The sequence below is a fragment of the Ranitomeya variabilis genome, chromosome 4, assembly GCF_051348905.1.
Source record: "Ranitomeya variabilis isolate aRanVar5 chromosome 4, aRanVar5.hap1, whole genome shotgun sequence".
Lineage (NCBI taxonomy): Eukaryota > Metazoa > Chordata > Amphibia > Anura > Dendrobatidae > Ranitomeya > Ranitomeya variabilis.
This window is the reverse complement of record NC_135235.1, coordinates 599,403,247-599,426,644: the sequence shown is the minus strand read 5'-3', so window position 1 is coordinate 599,426,644 and position 23,398 is coordinate 599,403,247. Positions and strand designations below refer to the sequence as shown.

The 23,398-nt window shown below is 46.2% G+C and overlaps 2 protein-coding genes across 5 annotated transcripts in view; one reads left to right on the top strand and one right to left on the bottom strand.

Moving 5' to 3' along the window:
• Positions 1 to 7,975, top strand: part of PTPN1 (protein tyrosine phosphatase non-receptor type 1) — a 50,280-nt gene extending 42,305 nt beyond the window's left edge. The window contains exons 5-9 of the mRNA XM_077253230.1: positions 569 to 706; positions 3,620 to 3,829; positions 4,053 to 4,214; positions 5,708 to 5,940; positions 6,360 to 7,975. Of these exons, the coding sequence (XP_077109345.1) occupies positions 569 to 706; positions 3,620 to 3,829; positions 4,053 to 4,214; positions 5,708 to 5,940; positions 6,360 to 6,561 (945 nt within the window). The 3' untranslated portion in view covers positions 6,562 to 7,975. The remainder of the gene's footprint in view (positions 1 to 568; positions 707 to 3,619; positions 3,830 to 4,052; positions 4,215 to 5,707; positions 5,941 to 6,359) is intronic.
• A 2,642-nt stretch (positions 7,976 to 10,617) lies between these two features.
• Positions 10,618 to 23,398, bottom strand: part of RIPOR3 (RIPOR family member 3) — a 202,593-nt gene continuing 189,812 nt past the window's right edge. For 2 of the 4 annotated variants that reach the window (XM_077253226.1, XM_077253229.1), the window contains exons 20-22: positions 12,681 to 12,764; positions 11,851 to 11,941; positions 10,618 to 11,656 (exon numbers count right to left, since the gene is read on the bottom strand). In XM_077253226.1, the coding sequence (XP_077109341.1) occupies positions 11,556 to 11,656; positions 11,851 to 11,941; positions 12,681 to 12,764 (276 nt within the window). In that variant the 3' untranslated portion in view covers positions 10,618 to 11,555. The remainder of the gene's footprint in view (positions 11,657 to 11,850; positions 11,942 to 12,680; positions 12,765 to 23,398) is intronic. The other 2 variants (XM_077253227.1, XM_077253228.1) reach the window with 1 other exon arrangement.

Sequence of the window (23,398 nt, the reverse complement as noted above, 5' to 3'; positions counted from 1 at the left end):
TGGCCACCTTTACACCTGCCACACCATGCAGAGCTGCCCCCCGCTATAGAGCCACCAGCCAACTATCCACAATCATCGGGACTACGGTAAACCAAACCGGAGTGGCGGTGACAGCTCCCTTAATAAGGGGCCATACACTGTACAGTCCTCATTTGAACACAATTTCTAAAGACCCCCTCCCTTATACACGTGCACACTCAGGTGGACCAGAAGTGCATCTGACGTCAATGGGGAGAGGGGGGTTAGCTGCCGAAAAATACCTCCAACAGCTTATCAGCCTGGAGAAAAGGGCGTATAGATTCATCATGCCCAATTCTCTCTCCCCTCACCCCCCAACATCTGTAAGGCAGGGTCTATAGGGCCCCATTCACATTTGATGGACTTCTGGTCTCGCCTAAATCATAACGTCTAGCCAACATTTTCCGAATGTATTTTTGTTCCATCCAGGCACCGAATAAGCTGTATGAGTAGTTTACCAGTGGGATAAGCCAGGTCTTCATCTGATCTGCGCGGGTCTTTATTCTTTTTTTTTTTTTTTTTTTTTTTTTTTTTCCTTTCTCCCCTGTAGATAAAGTGTGCACAGTACTGGCCGAAGAAGGAGGACAGCCCTATGTTATTTGACGACACAAACTTGAAATTAACCCTGCTTTCTGAAGACATCAAATCCTATTACACAATCCGAGTGCTGCAGCTGGAGAACCTCGGTGTAAGTAGGGGGCACAGGTACCTGCCAGCGGGGGTGGCATGGCTTTCCAGGGTTTTTTCTACACTAGTGTTTAAAATATTATCAGTCCAATATGACTGACCAGATTAATCAGTGTTTTTGGTACAAAATTATGTTACCAATTTGCCAGTTGGTGCAGTAGATTCTAAGAAAACCATCAGACTCCGCATTCATGATCTGCATGTTTTTGAGTCTGTGTATTAGAATAATTAATTGAGAAGGGCTGTGTTCATAATAATAGCAGTGTGGAGTTCATTAGTGAGGTCAATCATTCCATGAAGAAATAGGTCTGAATTAGGTGGCCCTTATTTAAGGGTGAAGCCAGGACTTGGTATATATGCATTTCTCGTTGAAATCCTGAGAAGTATGGGTCATTCAAGAAATTGTTCAGAAGAACAGCGTACTTTTATAAAAAGTTGATTGGAGAGGGTGAAACGTATAAAGAAGTGCAGACAATGATAAGGGTGTTCTGCTAAAATGGTCTCCAATGCTATAAAATGGAAAGACAGACCAAGAGACTTGGAAGAAAACAGAAGACTACCATTCCAATGGACGGAAGAATAGTCAGAATGGTAAAGGCTCAGCCAATGATCAGCTCCAGGATGATCAAAGACAGTCTCGGGTTACCTGTGAATACTGTGGCAGTTAGAAGACGCCTGTGTGAAGCTCATCTCTTAGCAAGATGTCCCCATATAGTCCACTGTTAAAAAAAAAACACACATGTACTGAAGCAGATTCAATTTGCCAAACTGGCCTAAAGAGAAACATTCCAAGGGCAGCAGACAGTTCATCAGACGGCTCCCAAATTCTGCATTCGAGCCACAGTACTCTGAAGACAGTGAAGCATCATGATATGGGCATGATTCTCTTACTATTATTATTATTTATATAGCACCATTGATTCTATGGTGCTGTACATGAGAAGGGGTTACATACAAATTACAGATATCACTTATAGTAAACAAACTAACAATGACAGACTGATACAGAGGGGCGAGGACCCTGCCCTTGCGGGCTTACATTCTACAGGATGGTGGGGAAGGAGACAATAGGTTGAGGGTTGCAGGAGCTCCGGTGTTGGTGAGGCGATAGCTTCAGTAGTGGTGAGGAGGCAGCGGGGTCAGTGCAGGCTGTAGGCTTTCCTGAAGAGGTGGGTTTTCAGGTTCCGTCTGAAGGATCCGAATGTGGTTGATAGTCGGATGTGTTGGGGCAAAGAATTCCAGAGGACGGGGGATATTCGGGAGAAGTCTTGGAGGCGGTTGGGTGAGGAGCGGATAAGTGTGGAGGAGAGAAGGAGGTCTTGGGAGGACCGGAGATTACGTGAGGGAAGATTAGTTCAGAGATATATGGAGGAGACAGGTTATGGATGGCTTTGTAGGTCAGTATAAGTAATTTGAACTGGATACGCTGAGGGAATGGGAGCCAGTGAAGAGATTTGCAGATGGGAGAAGCGAGAGAGATGAATTAGTCGGGCAGCAGAGTTATGGACGGATTGGAGAGGTGCAAGGGTGTTAGCAGGGAGGCCGCAAAAAAGGATGTTGCAGTAGTCAAGGCGGGAGATGATGAGGGCATGCACAAGAATTTTAGTAGATTGACGGATGAGGAAAGGACAGATTCTGGAGATATTTTTGAGCTGGAGGCAACAGGAGGTGGAAAGAGCTTGGATGTGCTGTTTGAAGGACAGGGCAGAGTTGAGGGTTATTCCGAGGCAGCGGACTTCTGGTACGGGGGAAAGTGTGATGATTGCAATAGATAGGTCAGGTAAGGAAGATCTATGAGATGGAGAAAGATGATGAGTTCGGATTAGTCCACATTGAGTTTGAGGAAGCGAGAGGAGAAGAAGGATGATATGGCTGATAGACACTCTGGGATTCTGAACAGCAGAGCGGTGACGTCTGGGCTGGACTATGGTGCTGGACCTATTTACCACATACCAGGGATCATGGACCAGTTTGCATATATTTAAATACTTGAAGGATATGGCCTGTAAATGGGTGTTTCAACAAGACAATGACTCTAAAGGCTCAAGCGAGCAAAATCTTGGTTCCAGTTCAACAAAATTGAGGTTATGGAGTGAGTGACCAGCCCAATCCCCGGACCTTAATCCGAATACTAATGGGGTGACATTAAAAATGCCATTTCTGAGGCAAAGGCAACAAATGCCAAAAAATTGTAGGGTGTACGCACAGTATCCTGGGCTGGAATAACAGGTGACAGGTACCAGAAGTTGGTTGACTCTATGCAACTTAGATGTGGAGCAGTTCTAAGAAACTGCGGGTATACAACCAAATATTAGGTTAGTGAGTCACAGGAATGCTAAATCCTCAAAATATAGTACATAGGGAGTTTGTAAAGACAAATGCAGACACTGCTGATTTTTAGAACAAGTCAATGCTCACTTTTTGTCATTTTCTGTAAAGGAGTTAAACATTCTATACATTTCTCTTGTTTTGAACTAGAAAATGGTGTGCAATGTTCCCAATGCTGGAAATAAAAAATAGCATACAGATTGTGATTAACTCAGGTTTTTGAACGCTACTGTATTCGTAGTTTTGTGGAAAGCGGAATAAAGACCAAAAATGATGATGATCCAGTTGTTTCCTAACATCCCTTCCCCCCCCCCCCCACCTGAGTGGACCAGGTCAGAGCTTGCAAAACCACCCCGTATTATGTATGCAGGAGCTGTCCACCAACTTGTGCATTTAAAGGGTTTGTCCACATTTCCTTATGTAGAACCCTTGGTGCAGATTGCTTAATTGCTGCCAATCAGGCATCTGCTTTTCTGACAGCTGTGATCTGATTGGTTGCCCTCTGCTGTCTCTGCTAGTTTTGAGACTCACCCTCTGGACTCCTGGCCCATGCCGCTTAACCACCAAACTTTTTTTTGTTTTGCAGACACAGGAGACCAGGGAGATCCTGCACTTTCATTACACCACGTGGCCAGACTTCGGGGTCCCAGAGTCTCCAGCCTCATTCCTCAACTTCTTGTTTAAAGTGCGAGAGTCAGGATCCCTGAACCCTGAGCACGGGCCCATTGTGGTGCACTGCAGCGCTGGCATCGGACGCTCGGGCACCTTCTGTCTGGCGGACACCTGTTTGCTGCTGGTGAGTAAAAACGCAAACCAAATAGAACATGTTGGGGGGAGACGAGGAGTCCGAGTATAAGCAGATAATTTCCCAGGGATTTCTAATCCGTGATTGGTAATGGATGACCCCTCTTATTTCTGCTCTGGGATCCGTGGCACCAATCATGGCATAATATAATATATAACGGCTGCTGGGGGGACAAACCCCAAACTATCTGACTTCTCTTTTTCTTAACCCGTAGATGGATAAGAGGAAAGATCCGTCATCGGTGGACATTAAACAGGTCTTACTGGAAATGAGAAAGTACAGGATGGGTCTCATCCAGACTGCTGATCAGCTGCGGTTCTCCTATCTGGCGGTGATCGAGGGGGCCAAGTTCATCATGGGGGACTCGTCTGTGCAGGTGAGGCGTCGCTGTGAATAATTGAGGGGCTGTTTATGGCACACTTCTGTATAGATGTAATATCACATCCCCTAAATACACGGTTACTTCTCCTTAGGACAGAGACACACTGCCGTATTTCTCGTGGAGAATCGCATGGTAAACCTTGTACTGGCTGTCGGCTCCCCTGACCTGAGCTTGTCAGCTGCATAGTAATCCATCACGCTGTCTTGCTCGGGTCAGGAGAGGTGCCGGCCAGTCTGTGCAATGCAATGCGATTCTTTCACGAGAAATACGGCAGTCTGTCTTCGCCTTTACTGCATCACCAAAAAGAGGCACATTCTCCATGTGCACATAGTGTCAGTGTGCACGCTACGCCATTTATTCTCTGTGGCATGGAGATCATGGCACCCTGCACACCTTTTACCGGGTTATTCCAGCTCTGCTCCCTTATGTTGTGGGAGGCAAGTTGGCCGGCCCACCCGGACGTGTGTGATCATCAGGTATTATATTAGAACGATACCCACTGATTACACACGTGGCAGGCATCGGTAAATGTGATGTCATCAGCACCGCTTTCCTCTCTGAAGCAGAAGTGAGCAGAGCTGGAGTAACCCTTCGGTTGCTGCTTGATCGTAATCTTCACTTAATTTGGCATCCCCACAATCTAGAAAGTGGCATCTTCACACAGAAACATTCCTCTAAATAATGAAATGCAACAACTCCTCTCCTTGTATTTTAAGTGCTCAACCCCCAAGCTTACGGACTATTTTGAAACTAGTAGCAGAATAGTGAGTGCAGCTCTGCGGTATAATACGGGATGTAACTCAGGATCAGTACAGGATAAGTAATGTAATGTATGTACAGTGACTGCACCAGCAGAATAGTGAGTGCAGCTCTGGGGTATAATACAGGATGTAACTCAGGATCAGTACAGGATAAGTAATGTAATGTGTGTACACAGTGACTCCACCAGCAGAATAGTGAGTGCAGCTCTGGAGTATAATACAGGATGTAACTCAGGATCAGTAATGTAATGTATGTACACAGTGACTGCACCAGCAGAATAGTGAGTGCAGCTCTGGAGTATAATACAGGATGTAACTCAGGATCAGTACAGGATAAGTAATGTAATGTATGTACACAGTGACTGCACCAGCAGAATAGTGAGTGCAGCTCTGGAGTATAATGCAGGATGTAACTCAGGATCAGTACAGGATAAGTAATGTAATGTGTGTACACAGTGACTCCACCAGCAGAATAGTGAGTGCAGCTCTGGAGTATAATACAGGATGTAACTCAGGATCAGTACAGGATAAGTAATGTAATGTATGTACACAGTGACTGCACCAGCAGAATAGCGAGTGCAGCTCTGGGGTATAATACAGGATGTAACTCATGACCTCAGCAACTGCTGTCTTTTTGTTTCCATACCTATGTATAGTGGGGTGTTATGTAAATGGTTGCTGATTTTGTATCATTCCTATTAGTAATGGCTTCTATTTCTGCTGCAGGAACAATGGAAAGAATTGTCTAATGAAGACATGGACCCTCCTCCAGAGCACACCCCACCTCCACCCAGACCCCCCAAGCGCACCTCTGAGACCCTGAATGGACGGATGCATGACCAACAAGAGTTGTTCTGCCAGCAGGTTGTGGAAGAGGTTATAAAACGAGCAGTGAGCGTGGTGGAGGAGAGCATTCCCGATGGCAGAGCTCACCTGGGCTCTCAGCCCCCAGCAGATAGGTAGGTGACTCTGCAATAAGTGGGTAACAGACACAATGTGACAACCTTTTAAGGTGAATTTTTGGCTCCCAATCTCCCGAACTGCACTGGAGATTGAATCAATGAGCCAAATCAGAAAAGTGCAGTGCAGTTTTCTATGTCTTAACTGTGGATTGTCTTAAAGGGTCAGGAACCCTCACAGTGAATGGATGGGTCTCAGGAGGTTTTTACCACAGGGTACCTGTTACAGGTATTGACCACAGGTTAGCGAGGTTTCGGCCACTGCGACAGCCGGACTGCGCTGCTACTATGGCTGAAACCGTGTCCATCTAGAGTTGCGCCAAGCAAACATGACTGGCAATACCGACTGTGTCACCCTGGTCAGAGTTTGCTCATTTTATCCTTTTACTCATATTTTTCTTCTCATCCGTCTCTTACAGCCTTTGTCACAGCACTGAGCTAAGAAGGAGAAACTTGGGTGACCCGATCCCTTCTTCATCCAACCCTGACGAGACGACCAAACCGGACAACACAGACGACAGAAGCGGCAGCCAGGAATGGAAGTCGTGGGCAATAAACGTGTGCGTCTTCACAGTGCTGACCGTGGGGGCGATCCTGTGCTACAGGGTGTGGTACCATTAACGAACGCTCGGCCCGGGCCGCATCCAACTTCATCACCCAGGAGCAAGCGAGACGTATTTGGAGCCAAATGAGGAGGACGAGGAGCTGAGCGAAGCTTTTACAGCAGTCGCAATGCACTAATGGTGTCTCCGAGCCCCGACGCCCCACGGAGAGATTCCTCACATCTCAGGGCATTTCTACATCGATTCAGGAGTAAACACAGATAATGCCAAATATATCTCTATATATATATTATATTTTTTTTTCTTTTTGAAATAAATTCATGACAACACATTGTTGTTTCTTTTTGGCCAGGTTTTTTTTCTTTTTTATTCTTTTTCCTTGCCCGTGTTTTTTTTTTTTTTCTTTTTTAAGGAGTACTTATTTCATTTCCTTCTGCACCAGTTTCCCGGAATCACAAGCAATTTGGATACAGCTTGTCATTTTTTTTTGTGTGTACGGAACCAGTTGATTTCTTTATAAAGAACGTTCCTCAAAAAGCCGCCCTCCCCTCCCCTGCAACCTGAAAAGAACACCAAATCGGAGGAATGTACTTTTTTTATTTTCTTTCGGAGAGGAAGGTGTCATTTGTATTAATAGGAATTTTGACTATCTGGGGGTGGGGGGGGGGGGGGGAGCTGAGACATTGTATAGATTGTCTTCTTTCTTTTTTTGTTATATTGTTGTGGGCTGTGCCTGACACGTATCCTCAATGTATCTGTTACAAAAAGCTTCAATGTCTTTGCCATGTTTCGTTTTGTTTTTTTTTGTTATTTTTTTTGTAGGAGAAGCAGCTTTGTTTTTTGTTTTTATTTCGGTTTCTGCTCAGGGTAGTCCAAAAAATTATTATTTTTTTTTTGCCCCATTGTGTATCACGTTGGACTTGCATTGGTCACACTCTAGTCCTGACTGATGCACATGTTCCCTTACAGCACGATAGATATACCAGCATTTCAACCGTACGGTGCCTCAGAACCAGAGTGCTAGTCCGTCTCTTTAGCCCCGCGCTCTCCCGCGCGTTTCACCGGCTGACCATAAAGAATGTCTCTACGCCGGCAGAGCCGACTTTCGGGTCATGACTGTTCTTAGATCTCACCATCGGTGCTCGGGGAGTAATAAACCACTTTGCTGGGACTGAGCCGTGTGCACGGGGGCTTCACTTGTCACCACCGAAGGTCTGTGTCGGTCCGCTATATGGCTGTTGTGTCATCCATCTGTATAAGCTTCTTTTTTTTCTTGCCTTTTACATTTATACACAGTGCAACGTGTTGGGTTGTGGAACCAACACCATTTGGAAGGGGAGGAGATGGGGGGGTTGATGTTTAGTGAACTTTACAATACTGTTTAGACCGAACGCAATACAGAAATGCACTTGTGACACTCGAATGTGTTATGGATTTATGTGCTGATTCAATAAAGTTATATCCCCCCCTTCCATCTGTCCGAGCCCCCCGTGTGGTTTATGGCTGATCGGACGCAGTGTTTTTGCTCCTGGTCGTGATTTCGGCCCATCTAGATCAATCTGATCAAGGGCTCGTTTAGACGAGCATATCATCGATGGAACTGTCCGACAGTGCAAGGGCCAATGTCATTTAGTAGGGCTGCTGCAAATGCTGGAAGAAGGGGTGGGTGTAAAGTGGCGCTGCCAGAGATTTAATAGTGAATGTGCCCCTTATGATGAGAGCTGTCACCGCCTCTCTGGTTTGGCGCAAGTCTAGTCGTCGTCCCGATGTTTGTGGATAGTTGGCTGGTGCCTCTATAGCTGGGTCAGCTCTGCATGGTGTGGCAAGTTTAATGGTGGCCAATGGTTTCCCCACAGGTAGTTGGTCACATCATTAGAGAAGATTCCTGGACCTAGCCCTGCTATGTGTAGCAGAATTGATCATTTGCTGAGAGTGCCGGCCACAGGGCGGCGCTCATAGCTGATTAGCAATGACAACCACAGGAGTCTCCTGCAGACCCCAGGTTGACATTCCAACCCATCAGAATTAGTGACGCGCTTCCGGCGCAGCCATGTTAAATGCCGCCGTCTGAGATTGACAGCAGCAGCACTTAACTGCTGGTGGATTGTGATTCCATCTGCGGCTGTTAGGGGCACATGTCAGCTGATGAAGTCAGCTGGAAAACATGCGGGCTCAGCGCCGGAGCTTGCATGGAATTGGAGGGACACATCCTATGACGTTCCTATATGTCATAGGTCGTGAAGGTGTTAGAAAAGTGGCAAATTGCCTCTTCAGATAGGGAAGAGGACTAGAAATGTAGTTCCACCTACTGGAAGTATCTATCCTAAAAGTCAACATCGACCCTCTAACAAGCCTTGTCACATGACAGGATAAAAGCCAAATCAGAATTGCTCAATTTGCAGACAGTGATTCGATGTGGCGCCTCATCAGTGATGGTGTCTCCGCAGATATCCTACATGCATTTGCATATTTCCCATAAGGGATGGGGGCAGTGTTCTGGATCACTGCGTTGAGAAACACGTGATGGTGTCTCCGCAGTGTTGGATGTTTTGGTCTCCCCGAGGCCAATCATCTGTGCCTTTACAGCCTTTTACTAGGCACTGCTCCTAATAGCCAGATTCCTACTCCACACTGATGAGGGGCAAACACCCCGAAACAGCTGTCTGTGGATGGATACCATGCTTGGCATAGGTGGTTTTCCTGTATTGGATGCTGCCCTTCCCGTGGTTGTTCCTTCCCGGGGAAAGGCCTGGCTATTCACTGCTTGCGTTGAGAAACACGTGATGGTGTCTCCGCAGATATCCTATACTCAACAAGGAAAGACCCTAAAAAGCTGCAAAGTTGGATATATGTACAGAAAGTAATTTTGGCATAAAAGCACATTTTGTATATAATATTTATTTCTGCGTTTTTTTTTTTTTGCAACGTATTCAGCACAAAAATGGCTTAAAAAGACGTTGCATAAAAGCCCTAATATAGCAGTTCGATAGAACTGGTCTGGTGTGACTGCTCCTTTTGTCAATACAGGGGCACAGCCACTGTGAAGTGAACACCCGGGTCCAGATTAGCGGCCTACAGTTACATTATAACAGCCAATCTGCTGTATAGTGTGGCGGAAAGATTACTATGGTCTTCAGCTTCTGTAATATAGCTCTTTTTATCTTCCTGCATTTCCCAGTAGGGGGTGCTCACTAAGCGATGATTAATCCAGCCTCCTGCATGCCTGTCTGTAGGGCTGGTGGTGGGTCCATCTTCCATTTATAGCAGTGGTCTTCGATGTCTGGATGAACTACAAATTCCAGCATATCCGTGCAGTGTATATAGAGCAGGGTGCAATATGATATCGAGACTATTGGCTGTGTGTGCAGAAGCTGAAAATATGCCACGGTGTCCCCCCTTGTACCGTGGTGCCCCTGACCGTCTGTATAATAAGTAGCGGCTATTCTACGGGTACAGTTATATGAAGGCTGATCTGGATATACAGTAGGGAAAATGCTACGAATATTTGTGTCTGTAACTGTAGATTGTTTTATCAAAGTCGCACCTTTTCCGCTTCCATGTAGACCTGCCATCACTGGGGACTTATAATCACTCTCCTAATTTCAGGCTACAATCACATTTCCTTTTTTTCTAGAACAAACCGAAATGGAGGGACCCTACTGCTCATTACAGGGTCCCCCTGTTTTTGTTTATTTTTTAGGATTTTAGAATGCAAGAAGTGCAGCATGCAGAACTGAACCCTGATGGACCCCATAGTAATCGGTGGAGGACCCTCTGGAATGAACGACCCCAACGTTCACGTTTCCATTTGCACAGTCTTTCTTCCAGGGGACCCCACTGATTATTATGGGATCCATCTGAGTTTAGTTTTCAGTTTTTAGAACAGAAGATAAAATTCATCGTGTAGAATGATTTCTCCTGTTCTAAAAATGTACGCAAAACCCAACCGGACTGTACAACAATCAGTAGTTCCCCCCTAGAATCAAACAAATGGAAATGTGCGCTTCGCCTAACGCCCCTCATTCAGACGTCAGGGATAGGTGGTTTTTTTTTCATATTGCAAAAACTATCCGCGTTTCATCAGTTCTTCATCAAATTGTCTGCAGTTTGGTTACGGTCAATTTTTTACCATCAGCGCGTTGTGTGAATTAGCCCTTAGATGAGGGCAGAAACTGTGCCAAAGTTGTCACCTTACTAGGCAGGTTGGACACTTCTTTCTTATGTCGCTTCTCGGCCAATGTTTTGTGCCAAAAACAACTAAATCTCAAGTGAAGCAGAATTCTGATCCCAAAATCTGTCACACATCATGTTTCAGAGATCTATAATCGCACTTTTTTTTTTTTTTTTTTTTCTTTTACTTTGTTGTGTCTTATACTCTGACACGTCCAAAGCTGCATTCTGAATGTTTATGTGGTTTATTATATCTGTTCTGTCTTCGTCTGCCATCTTTATCCTTTTTTAGCACCATCTTCTCTGTGCTGGCAGAATCGGGGTTAAATGTTTATGTATTTTCATCTCCATCAATGACTTTCTTAGAGGCTGTGCTGCCACCTTGTGGTGAAACCTGATATTGCACACATTGTTTTTGATCCTCAACTTTGTGGTTTATTTAGTGCCATTTTGCTTTCCCCTATGCCCCTCTCCCCATGGATGCTGATCGCAGGGACTCGGGTTCTATTAAACCTATTTTATTGCATATTTGTGAACTCAAGTTAATATACAAAACAGAATGTATTAAGAATTAATATACAGATTTATGTACATTGCTTTAACCCTTAGACCCAAATCAGTGCTTTACAACCGCCCATGCCGTCTGTATTATACACAGGATCCATCGCCTCTTGGCTATGTTAGGAGTTATTCTGACGGGTCACAGAATGGTGGCGGGACCCCCTTAGAGGGTCTCTCCTCTAATGAACACTGAGCGAGGAGGATATGACATTTTGGTCATTGATGTTGTGCCTATGCCAGGCCGGAGCCATGGAATCAGTAAGGATCGGGACTCTTTGGTATGTGAACCCTGGCTGCCGATACGCGTCGTCGTTTCACATCTCAGAATACGGTGATCTCGATCTCGCCGTCCAGCGTCAGCGTTTCCTGGAGCTCCCTGCAGATCTTGTCCGTCTTTCCAAACGTGTGTCGACCTTTCTGACCTAAGAGAGAAAATCCTCTGTAAAATATTTGACACCTGGTTACTAAATCCACCAAAAAGGAGTCATGGTGTGCAGTACCCCCTGTGCGAGCGTCCTGTCCGTTCTGCATAATTACAGCACACGGTCGTTAAACCCGCCCTACCCCGTATTCGTGGCGTATAGGTGGATCTATACAGAACTGTCTCTATACTCACCGAACGACACAATGGTGTCTCTGGCTGTGATCCTCACATCCTCCACCTCTGACTGGCACAGTCCTGCGATCTGGTCAATGCTGGCGGTGCCCTGTTAGGAGAAGACGCCGGTTACTCGTATCCACGTGGATACAGGCTTTTCTGTAAATCAATCACTAGCATCGTATAATGAAACTTGTTTCAATTTGTGAAGATGTAAGATCTCTGCTACCAGTAACACTTTACATCGTAATATTTCTCAGAGCTGGGGCTTTGTTACAGTGGTATCATGACTATACAATGCTCCGTGAATAAAGACATCAGCAGTACAAATCTCTGTTCTGTTTCCAATGTATAAGTCTGGACACATAACATATCGTATTTGCTGACAGCAAGCAGAGATCATACCTTGCATGTTGGCCCCTCACTGCTGTTACTAGAAAGAGGCAGAATTTCTCATTGTACAATGCTGACACTTGTTGCATAAAACCATTTAATGTAAATGTGACGTATTACAGGACAGTCTAAGATGAGAACGGACAATGGAAGGGCGCTTCATAGCCAGAGACACAACATGGAGCCAACTTTCTGGCCCTGACATCCACAACTACGCCTACCTGTGCCGGAGCCCACCAATCTTTCCCAGAGAGGCCCACCCAGGTCCTATTACAAAAAGGACACCGGCGTAACCATCACCCTGTCTCTACGCTACGTCATAATGGTGGCCTGCTTGTATTTGCAGTAACTTCTCAATACAATATGAAGCTGCTAATGAAAAAAATTCCTATACAGATTTATAACCTGAATGGGTTGAAGAGCATTAGATGTGTTCCAGGCAGGGGTGCACTTACTTTTAGATGTTTCAGGGCCAAGCACGCCGATCGCTGAACTTTCACATCCTTATTGGAGAGGAGCTCAGTGTAATAGAGCACTGCCTGTAGAGAAAGAAGAGAAGCTCTGTTTAATAGAGCACTGCCTGTACAGAGAAGAGAGGAGCTCAGTGTAATAGAGCACTGCCTGTACAGAGAAGAGAGGAGCTCAGTGTAATAGAGCACTGCCTGTACAGAGAAGAGAGGAGCTCAGTGTAATAGAGCACTGCCTGTAAAGAAAAGAGAGGAGCTCAGTGTAATAGAGCACTGCCTGTACAGAGAAGAGAGGAGCTCAGTGTAATAGAGCACTGCCTGTACAGAGATGAGAGGAGCTCAGTGTAATAGAGCACTGCCTGTACAGAGAAGAGAGGAGCTCGGTGTAATAGAGCACTGCCTGTACAGAGAAGAGAGGAGCTCAGTGTAATAGAGCACTGCCTGTACAGAGAAGAGAGGAGCTCAGTGTAAGAGCACTGCCTGTACAGAGAAGAGAGGAGCTCAGTGTAATAGAGCACTGCCTGTACAGAGATGAGAGGAGCTCAGTGTAATAGAGCACTGCCTGTACAGAGAAGAGAGGAGCTCGGTGTAATAGAGCACTGCCTGTACAGAGAAGAGAGGAGCTCAGTGTAATAGAGCACTGCCTGTACAGAGAAGAGAGGAGCTCAGTGTAAGAGCACTGCCTGTACAGAGAAGAGAGGAGCTCAGTGTAATAGAGCACTGCCTGTACAGAGAAGAGAGGAGCTCAGTGTAATAGAGCACTGCCTGTACAGAGAAGAGAGGAGCTCAGTGTAATAGAGCACTGCCTGTAAAGAAAAGAGAGGAGCTCAGTGTAAGAGCACTGCCTGTACAGAGAAGAGAGGAGCTCAGTGTAATAGAGCACTGTCTGTACAGAGATGAGAGGAGCTCAGTGTAATGGAGCACTGCCTGTACAGAGAAGAGAGGAGCTCAGTGTAATAGAGCACTGCCTGTAAAGAAAAGAGAGGAGCTCAGTGTAATAGAGCACTGCCTGTACAGAGAAGAGAGGAGCTCAGTGTAATAGAGCACTGCCTGTACAGAGAAGAGAGGAGCTCAGTGTAATAGAGCACTGCCTGTACAGAGATGAGAGGAGCTCAGTGTAATAGAGCACTGCCTGTACAGAGAAGAGAGGAGCTCAGTGTAATAGAGCACTGCCTGTACAGAGAAGAGAGGAGCTCAGTGTAATAGAGCATTGCCTGTACAGAGAGGAGAGGAGCTCAGTGTAATAGAGCACTGCCTGTACAGAAAAGAGAGGAGCTCGGTGTAATAGAGCACTGCCTGTACAGAGATGAGAGGAGCTCGGTGTAATAGAGCACTGCCTGTAAAGAAAAGAGAGGAGCTCAGTGTAATAGAGCACTGCCTGTACAGAGAAGAGAGGAGCTCAGTGTAATAGAGCATTGCCTGTACAGAGAGGAGAGGAGCTCAGTGTAATAGAGCACTGCCTGTACAGAGAAGAGAGGAGCTCAGTGTAATAGAGCACTGCCTGTACAGAGATGAGAGGAGCTCAGTGTAATAGAGCACTGCCTGTACAGAGATGAGAGGAGCTCAGTGTAATAGAGCACTGCCTGTAGAGAAAGAAGAGAAGCTCTGTTTAATAGAGCACTGCCTGTACAGAGAAGATAGGCGCTCAGTGTAATAGAGCACTGCCTGTAAAGAAAAGAGAGGAGCTCAGTGTAATAGAGCACTGCCTGTACAGAGAAGAGAGGAGCTCAGTGTAATAGAGCACTGCCTGTACAGAGATGAGAGGAGCACAGTGTAATAGAGCACTGCCTGTAAAGAAAAGAGAGGAGCTCAGTGTAATAGAGCACTGCCTGTACAGAAAAGAGAGGAGCTCGGTGTAATAGAGCACTGCCTGTACAGAGATGAGAGGAGCTCGGTGTAATAGAGCACTGCCTGTAAAGAAAAGAGAGGAGCTCAGTGTAATAGAGCACTGCCTGTACAGAGATGAGAGGAGCTCAGTGTAATAGAGCACTGCCTGTACAGAGAAGAGAGGAGCTCAGTGTAATAGAGCATTGCCTGTACAGAGAGGAGAGGAGCTCAGTGTAATAGAGCACTGCCTGTACAGAGAAGAGAGGAGCTCAGTGTAATAGAGCACTGCCTGTACAGAGATGAGAGGAGCTCAGTGTAATAGAGCACTGCCTGTACAGAGAAGAGAGGAGCTCAGTGTAATAGAGCACTGCCTGTACAGAGATGAGAGGAGCTCAGTGTAATAGAGCACTGCCTGTAGAGAAAGAAGAGAAGCTCTGTTTAATAGAGCACTGCCTGTACAGAGAAGATAGGCGCTCAGTGTAATAGAGCACTGCCTGTAAAGAAAAGAGAGGAGCTCAGTGTAATAGAGCACTGCCTGTACAGAGAAGAGAGGAGCTCAGTGTAATAGAGCACTGCCTGTACAGAGATGAGAGGAGCACAGTGTAATAGAGCACTGCCTGTAAAGAAAAGAGAGGAGCTCAGTGTAATAGAGCACTGCCTGTACAGAAAAGAGAGGAGCTCGGTGTAATAGAGCACTGCCTGTACAGAGATGAGAGGAGCTCGGTGTAATAGAGCACTGCCTATACAGAAAAGAGAGGAGCTCAGTGTAATAGAGCACTGCCTGTACAGAGAAGAGAGGAGCTCGGTGTAATAGAGCACTGCCTGTAAAGAAAAGAGAGGAGCTCAGTGTAATAGAGCACTGCCTGTACAGAGAAGAGAGGAGCTCAGTGTAATAGAGCACTGTCTGTACAGAGATGAGAGGAGCTCAGTGTAATGGAGCACTGCCTGTACAGAGAAGAGAGGAGCTCAGTGTAATAGAGCACTGCCTATACAGAAAAGAGAGGAGCTCAGTGTAATAGAGCACTGCCTGTACAGAGAAGAGAGGAGCTCGGTGTAATAGAGCACTGCCTGTACAGAAAAGAGAGGAGCTCGGTGTAATAGAGCACTGCCTGTACAGAAGAGAGAGGAGCTCGGTGTAATAGAGCACTGCCTGTACAGAAAAGAGAGGAGCTCGGTGTAATAGAGCACTGCCTGTACAGAAAAGAGAGGAGCTCAGTGTAATAGAGCACTGCCTGTACAGAGATGAGAGGAGCTCAGTGTAATAGAGCACTGCCTGTACAGAGATGAGAGGAGCTCAGTGTAATAGAGCACTGCCTGTACAGAGATGAGAGGAGCTCAGTGTAATAGAGCACTGCCTGTACAGAGAAGAGAGGAGCTCGGTGTAATAGAGCACTGCCTGTACAGAGAAGAGAGGAGCTCGGTGTAATAGAGCACTGCCTGTACAGAGAAGAGAGGAGCTCGGTGTAATAGAGCACTGCCTGTACAGAGAAGAGAGGAGCTCGGTGTAATAGAGCACTGCCTGTACAGAGAAGAGAGGAGCTCGGTGTAATAGAGCACTGCCTGTACAGAGAAGAGAGGAGCTCGGTGTAATAGAGCACTGCCTGTACAGAGATGAGAGGAGCTCGGTGTAATAGAGCACTGCCTGTACAGAGAAGAGAGGAGCTCGGTGTAATAGAGCACTGCCTGTAAAGAAAAGAGCGGAGCTCAGTGTAATAGAGCACTGCCTGTACAGAGAAGAGAGGAGCTCGGTGTAATAGAGCACTGCCTGTACAGAGAAGAGAGGAGCTCGGTGTAATAGAGCACTGCCTGTACAGAGAAGAGAGGAGCTCGGTGTAATAGAGCACTGCCTGTAAAGAAAAGAGCGGAGCTCGGTGTAATAGAGCACTGCCTGTACAGAAAAGAGAGGAGCTCGGTGTAATAGAGCACTGCCTGTACAGAGATGAGAGGAGCTCAGTGTAATAGAGCACTGCCTGTACAGAGAACAGAGGAGCTCGGTGTAATAGAGCACTGCCTGTACAGAGATGAGAGGAGCTCAGTGTAATAGAGCACTGCCTGTACAGAGAAGAGAGGAGCTCGGTGTAATAGAGCACTGCCTGTACAGAGAAGAGAGGAGCTCGGTGTAATAGAGCACTGCCTGTACAGAGAAGAGAGGAGCTCGGTGTAATAGAGCACTGCCTGTACAGAGAAGAGAGGAGCTCGGTGTAATAGAGCACTGCCTGTACAGAGAAGAGAGGAGCTCGGTGTAATAGAGCACTGCCTGTACAGAGAAGAGAGGAGCTCGGTGTAATAGAGCACTGCCTGTACAGAGATGAGAGGAGCTCGGTGTAATAGAGCACTGCCTGTACAGAGAAGAGAGGAGCTCGGTGTAATAGAGCACTGCCTGTAAAGAAAAGAGCGGAGCTCAGTGTAATAGAGCACTGCCTGTACAGAGAAGAGAGGAGCTCGGTGTAATAGAGCACTGCCTGTACAGAGAAGAGAGGAGCTCGGTGTAATAGAGCACTGCCTGTACAGAGAAGAGAGGAGCTCGGTGTAATAGAGCACTGCCTGTAAAGAAAAGAGCGGAGCTCGGTGTAATAGAGCACTGCCTGTACAGAAAAGAGAGGAGCTCGGTGTAATAGAGCACTGCCTGTACAGAGATGAGAGGAGCTCAGTGTAATAGAGCACTGCCTGTACAGAGAACAGAGGAGCTCGGTGTAATAGAGCACTGCCTGTACAGAGATGAGAGGAGCTCAGTGTAATAGAGCACTGCCTGTACAGAAAAGAGAGGAGCTCGGTGTAATAGAGCACTGCCTGTACAGAGATGAGAGGAGCTCAGTGTAATAGAGCACTGCCTGTACAGAAAAGAGAGGAGCTCGGTGTAATAGAGCACTGCCTGTACAGAGAAGAGAGGAGCTCGGTGTAATAGAGCACTGCCTGTACAGAGAAGAGAGGAGCTCGGTGTAATAGAGCACTGCCTGTACAGAGAAGAGAGGAGCTCGGTGTAATAGAGCACTGCCTGTACAGAGAAGAGAGGAGCTCGGTGTAATAGAGCACTGCCTGTACAGAGAAGAGAGGAGCTCAGTGTAATAGAGCACTGCCTGTACAGAGAAGAGAGGAGCTCAGTGTAATAGAGCACTGCCTGTACAGAAAAGAGAGGAGCTCGGTGTAATAGAGCACTGCCTGTACAGAGAAGAGAGGAGCTCGGTGTAATAGAGCACTGCCTGTAAAGAAAAGAGCGGAGCTCGGTGTAATAGAGCACTGCCTGTACAGAAAAGAGAGGAGCTCGGTGTAATAGAGCACTGCCTGTACAGAGATGAGAGGAGCTCAGTGTAATAGAGCACTGCCTGTACAGAGAACAGAGGAGCTCGGTGTAATAGAGCACTGCCTGTACAGAGATGAGAGGAGCTCAGTGTAATAGAGCACTGCCTGTACAGAGAAGAGAGGAGCTCGGTGTAATAGAGCACTGCCTGTACAGAGAAGAGAGGAGCTCGGTGTAATAGAGCACTGCCTGTACAGAGAAGAGAGGAGCTCGGTGTAATAGAGCACTGCCTGTACAGAGAAGAGAGGAGCTCGGTGTAATAGAGCACTGCCTGTACAGAGAAGAGAGGAGCTCGGTGTAATAGAGCACTGCCTGTACAGAGAAGAGAGGAGCTCGGTGTAATAGAGCACTGCCTGTACAGAGATGAGAGGAGCTCAGTGTAATAGAGCATTGCCTGTACAGAGAGGAGAGGAGCTCAGTGTAATAGAGCACTGCCTGTACAGAGAAGAGAGGAGCTCAGTGTAATAGAGCACTGCCTGTACAGAGAGGAGAGGAGCTCAGTGTAATAGAGCATTGCCTGTACAGAGAGGAGAGGAGCTCAGTGTAATAGAGCACTGCCTGTACAGAGAAGAGAGGAGCTCAGTGTAATAGAGCACTGCCTGTACAGAGATGAGAGGAGCTCAGTGTAATAGAGCACTGCCTGTAGAGAAAGAAGAGAAGCTCTGTTTAATAGAGCACTGCCTGTACAGAGAAGAGAGGAGCTCGGTGTAATAGAGCACTGCCTGTACAGAGAAGAGAGGAGCTTGGTGTAATAGAGCACTGCCTGTACAGAGATGAGAGGAGCTTGGTGTAAAGGCTGAGTCACACATAACGATATCGTTAACGATATCGTTGCAACGTCACGCTTTTGGTGACGTAGCAACGATCCCGCTAACGATCTCGTTATGTGTGACAGCGACCAACGATCAGGCCCCTGCTGGGAGATCGTTGGTCGTAGGGAATGATCAGGACCTTTTTTTGGTCGCTGATCACCCGCTGCCATCGCTGGATCGGCGTGTGTGACGCCGATCCAGCGATGTGTTCACTTGTAACCAGGGTAAATATCGGGTTACTAAGCGCAGGGCCGCGCTTAGTAACCGGATATTTACCCTGGTTACCATTGTAAAAGTAAAAAAAAAAAAAAACACTACATACTCACATTCTGATGTCTGTCACGTCCCCCGGCGTCCACAGGGTTAAAACTGCTTTCGGCAGGAGCGCTGCTAATGCACGCGCTCTGGCCGAGAGCTTCCCTGCACTGACTGCCGAAAGCAGTTTTAACCCTGTGGACGCCGGGGGACGTGACACACATCAGAATGTGAGTATGTAGTGTTTTTTTTTTACTTTTACAATGGTAACCAGGGTAAATATCGGGTTACTAAGTGCGGCCCTGCGCTTAGTAACCCGATGGTTACCCGGGTGCTGCAGGGGGACTTCGGCATCGTTGAAGACAGTTTCAACGATGCCGAAGTCGTTCCCCTGATCGTTGGTCGTTGGAGAGAGCTGTCTGTGTGACAGCTCCCCAGCGACCACACAGCGACTTACCAACGATCACGGCCAGGTCGTATCGCTGGTCGTGATCATTGGTAAGTCGTTTAGTGTGACTTAAGGTACCTTCACACTAAACGACTTTGCAGCGATAACGACAGCGATCCGTGACGTTGCAGCGTCCTGGATAGCGATATCGTTGTGTTTGACACGCAGCAGCGATCTGGATCCTGCTGTGATATCGCTGGTCGTTGCTGAAAGTTCAGAACTTTATTTGGTCGTCAGATCGGCGTGTATCGTCGTGTTTGACAGCAGAAGCAACGATGCCAGCGATGTTTTACAATGGTAACCAGGGTAAATATCGGGTTACTAAGCGCAGGGCCGTGCTTAGTAACCCGATATTTACCCTGGTTACCATTTTAAATTTAAAAAAAAAACAGTACATACTCACCCTCTGATGTCTGTCACGTCCCCCGGCGTCCGCGCTGCTGCTCAGAGCTTCCTGCACTGACTGTGTCAGTGCCGGCCGGAAAGCAAAGCACAGTGGTGACGTCACCGCTGTGCTTTAGGGCCGGTGCTTACACAGTGCAGGGAAGCGGACGCCGGGGGACGCGAATGTAAGTATGTAGTGTTTGTTTTTTTACATTTACACTGGTAACCAGGGTAAACATCAGGTTACTAAGCGCGGCCCTGCGCTTAGTAACCCGATGGTTACCCGGGGACTTCGGCATAGTTGGTCGCTGGAGAGCTGTCTGTGTGACAGCTCTCCAGTGACCACACAGCGACGCTGCAGCGATCGGCATCGTTGTCGCTATCGCTGCAGCGTCACTTAGTGTGAAGGTACCTTTAGGCTTAATAGAGCACTGCCTGCTGAGACAGGAGAACAGGTCATCACAAAACAATTAAGGTCACATTCACACACTCAGTATTTTACCTTGTCACCACTTCTGTATTGATCACCCACTCCTGGTTTTGGCTTATAAACACTGAGGTAAAAAACTGAACAAATATTGAATGTGTGCACGTGGCCTTATAGACAGAACAAGCGCTACAGTATTACATACAGCTCTAGTGTAAATTGCTTTGCAAATACCGGCACAAGCAGGGAATGCTGGGAGATTTCAGCTCTGAAACCTTTACAACAGTGATTGCTGCACTAGGATATAGCTTCGGATAAGTAGTGTACTGTATGTAGACAGTGACTCCACCAGCAGAATAGTGAGTGCAGCTCTGGAGTATAATACAGGATGTAACTCAGGATCAGTACAGGATAAGTAATGTAATGTATGTGCTCAGTGACTCCACCAGCAGAATAGTGAGTGCAGCTCTGGAGTATAATACAGGATGTAACTCAGGATCAGTACAGGATCAGTAATGTAATGTATGTACACAGTGACTGCACCAGCAGAATAGTGAGTGCAGCTCTGGAGTATAATACAGGATGTAACTCAGGATCAGTACAGGATAAGTAATGTAATGTATGTACACAGTGACTGCACCAGCAGAATAGTGAGTGCAGCTCTGGGGTATAATACAGGATGTAACTCAGGATCAGTACAGGATAAGTAATGTAATGTATGTACACAGTGACTGCACCAGCAGAATAGTGAGTGCAGCTCTGGAGTATAATACAGGATGTAACTCAGGATCAGTACAGGATAAGTAATGTAATGTATGTACACAGTGACTCCACCAGCAGAATAGTGAGTGCAGCTCTGGAGTATAATACAGGATGTAACTCAGGATCAGTACAGGATAAGTAATGTAATGTATGTGCTCAGTGACTCCACCAGCAGAATAGTGAGTGCAGCTCTGGAGTATAATACAGGATGTAACTCAGGATCAGTACAGGATAAGTAATGTATGTACACAGTGACTGCACCAGCAGAATAGTGAGTGCAGCTCTGGAGTATAATACAGGATGTAATTCAGGATCAGTACAGGATAAGTAATGTATGTACACAGTGACTCCACCAGCAGAATAGTGAGTGCAGCTCTGGAGTATAATACATGATGTAACTCAGGATCAGTACAGGATAAGTAATGTAATGTATGTACACAGTGACTCCACCAGTAGAATAGTGAGTGCAGCTCTGGGGTATAATACAGGATGTAACTCAGGATCAGTACAGGATAAGTAATGTAATGTATGTGCTCAGTGACTCCACCAGCAGAATAGTGAGTGCAGCTCTGGAGTATAATACAGGATGTAACTCAGGATCAGTACAGGATAAGTAATGTAATGTATGTACACAGTGACTCCACCAGCAGAATAGTGAGTACAGCTCTGGAGTATAATACAGGATGTAATGCAGGATCAGTAGAGGATAAGTAATGTAATGTATGTACACAGTGACTGCACCAGCAGAATAGTGAGTGCAGCTCTGGAGTATAGTACAGGATGTAACTCAGGATCAGTACAGGATAAGTAATGTAATGTATGTACACAGTGACTGCACCAGCAGAATAGTGAGTACAGCTCTGGATTATAATACAGGATGTAACTCAGGATCAGTACAGGATAAGTAATGTAATGTATGTGCTCAGTGACTCCACCAGCAGAATAGTGAGTGCAGCTCTGGAGTATAATACAGGATGTAACTCAGGATCAGTACAGGATCAGTAATGTAATGTATGTACACAGTGACTGCACCAGCAGAATAGTGAGTGCAGCTCTGGAGTATAATACAGGATATAACTCAGGATCAGTACAGGATCAGTAATGTAATGTATGTACACAGTGACTGCACCAGCAGAATAGTGAGTGCAGCTCTGGAGTATAATACAGGATGTAACTCAGGATCAGTACAGGATCAGTAATGTAATGTATGTACACAGTGACTGCACCAGCAGAATAGTGAGTACAGCTCTGGATTATAATACAGGATGTAACTCAGGATCAGTACAGGATAAGTAATGTAATGTATGTGCTCAGTGACTTCACCAGCAGAATAGTGAGTGCAGCTCTGGAGTATAATACAGGATGTAACTCAGGATCAGTACAGGATAAGTAATGTAATGTATGTGCTCAGTGACTCCACCAGCAGAATAGTGAGTGCAGCTCTGGAGTATAATACAGGATGTAACTCAGGATCAGTACAGGATAAGTAATGTATGTACACAGTGACTGCACCAGCAGAATAGTGAGTGCAGCTCTGGAGTATAATACAGGATGTAATTCAGGATCAGTACAGGATAAGTAATGTATGTACACAGTGACTCCACCAGCAGAATAGTGAGTGCAGCTCTGGAGTATAATACAGGATGTAACTCAGGATCAGTACAGGATAAGTAATGTAATGTATGTACACAGTGACTCCACCAGTAGAATAGTGAGTGCAGCTCTGGGGTATAATACAGGATGTAACTCAGGATCAGTACAGGATAAGTAATGTAATGTATGTACACAGTGACTCCACCAGTAGAATAGTGAGTGCAGCTCTGGAGTATAATACAGGATGTAACTCAGGATCAGTACAGGATAAGTAATGTAATGTATGTGCTCAGTGACTCCACCAGCAGAATAGTGAGTGCAGCTCTGGAGTATAATACAGGATGTAACTCAGGATCAGCACAGGATAAGTAATGTAATGTATGTGCTCAGTGACTCCACCAGCAGAATAGTGAGTGCAGCTCTGTAGTATAATACAGGATGTAACTCAGGATCAGTACAGGATAAGTAATGTATGTACACAGTGACTGCACCAGCAGAATAGTGAGTGCAGCTCTGGAGTATAATACAGGATGTAATTCAGGATCAGTACAGGATAAGTAATGTATGTACACAGTGACTCCACCAGCAGAATAGCGAGTGCAGCTCTGGAGTATAATACAGGATGAAACTTAGGATCAGTACAAGATAAGTAATGTAATGTATGTACACAGTGACTGCACCAGCAGAATAGTGAGTGCAGCTCTAGAGTATAATACAGGATGTAACTCAGAATCAGTACGGGATCAGTAATGTAATGTATGTACACAGTGACTCCACCAGCACAATAGTGAGTGCAGCTCTGGAGTATAATACAGGGTGTAACTGAGGATCAGTACAGGATAAGTAATGTAATGTATGTACACAGTGACTCCACCAGCAGAATAGTGAGTGCAGCTCTGG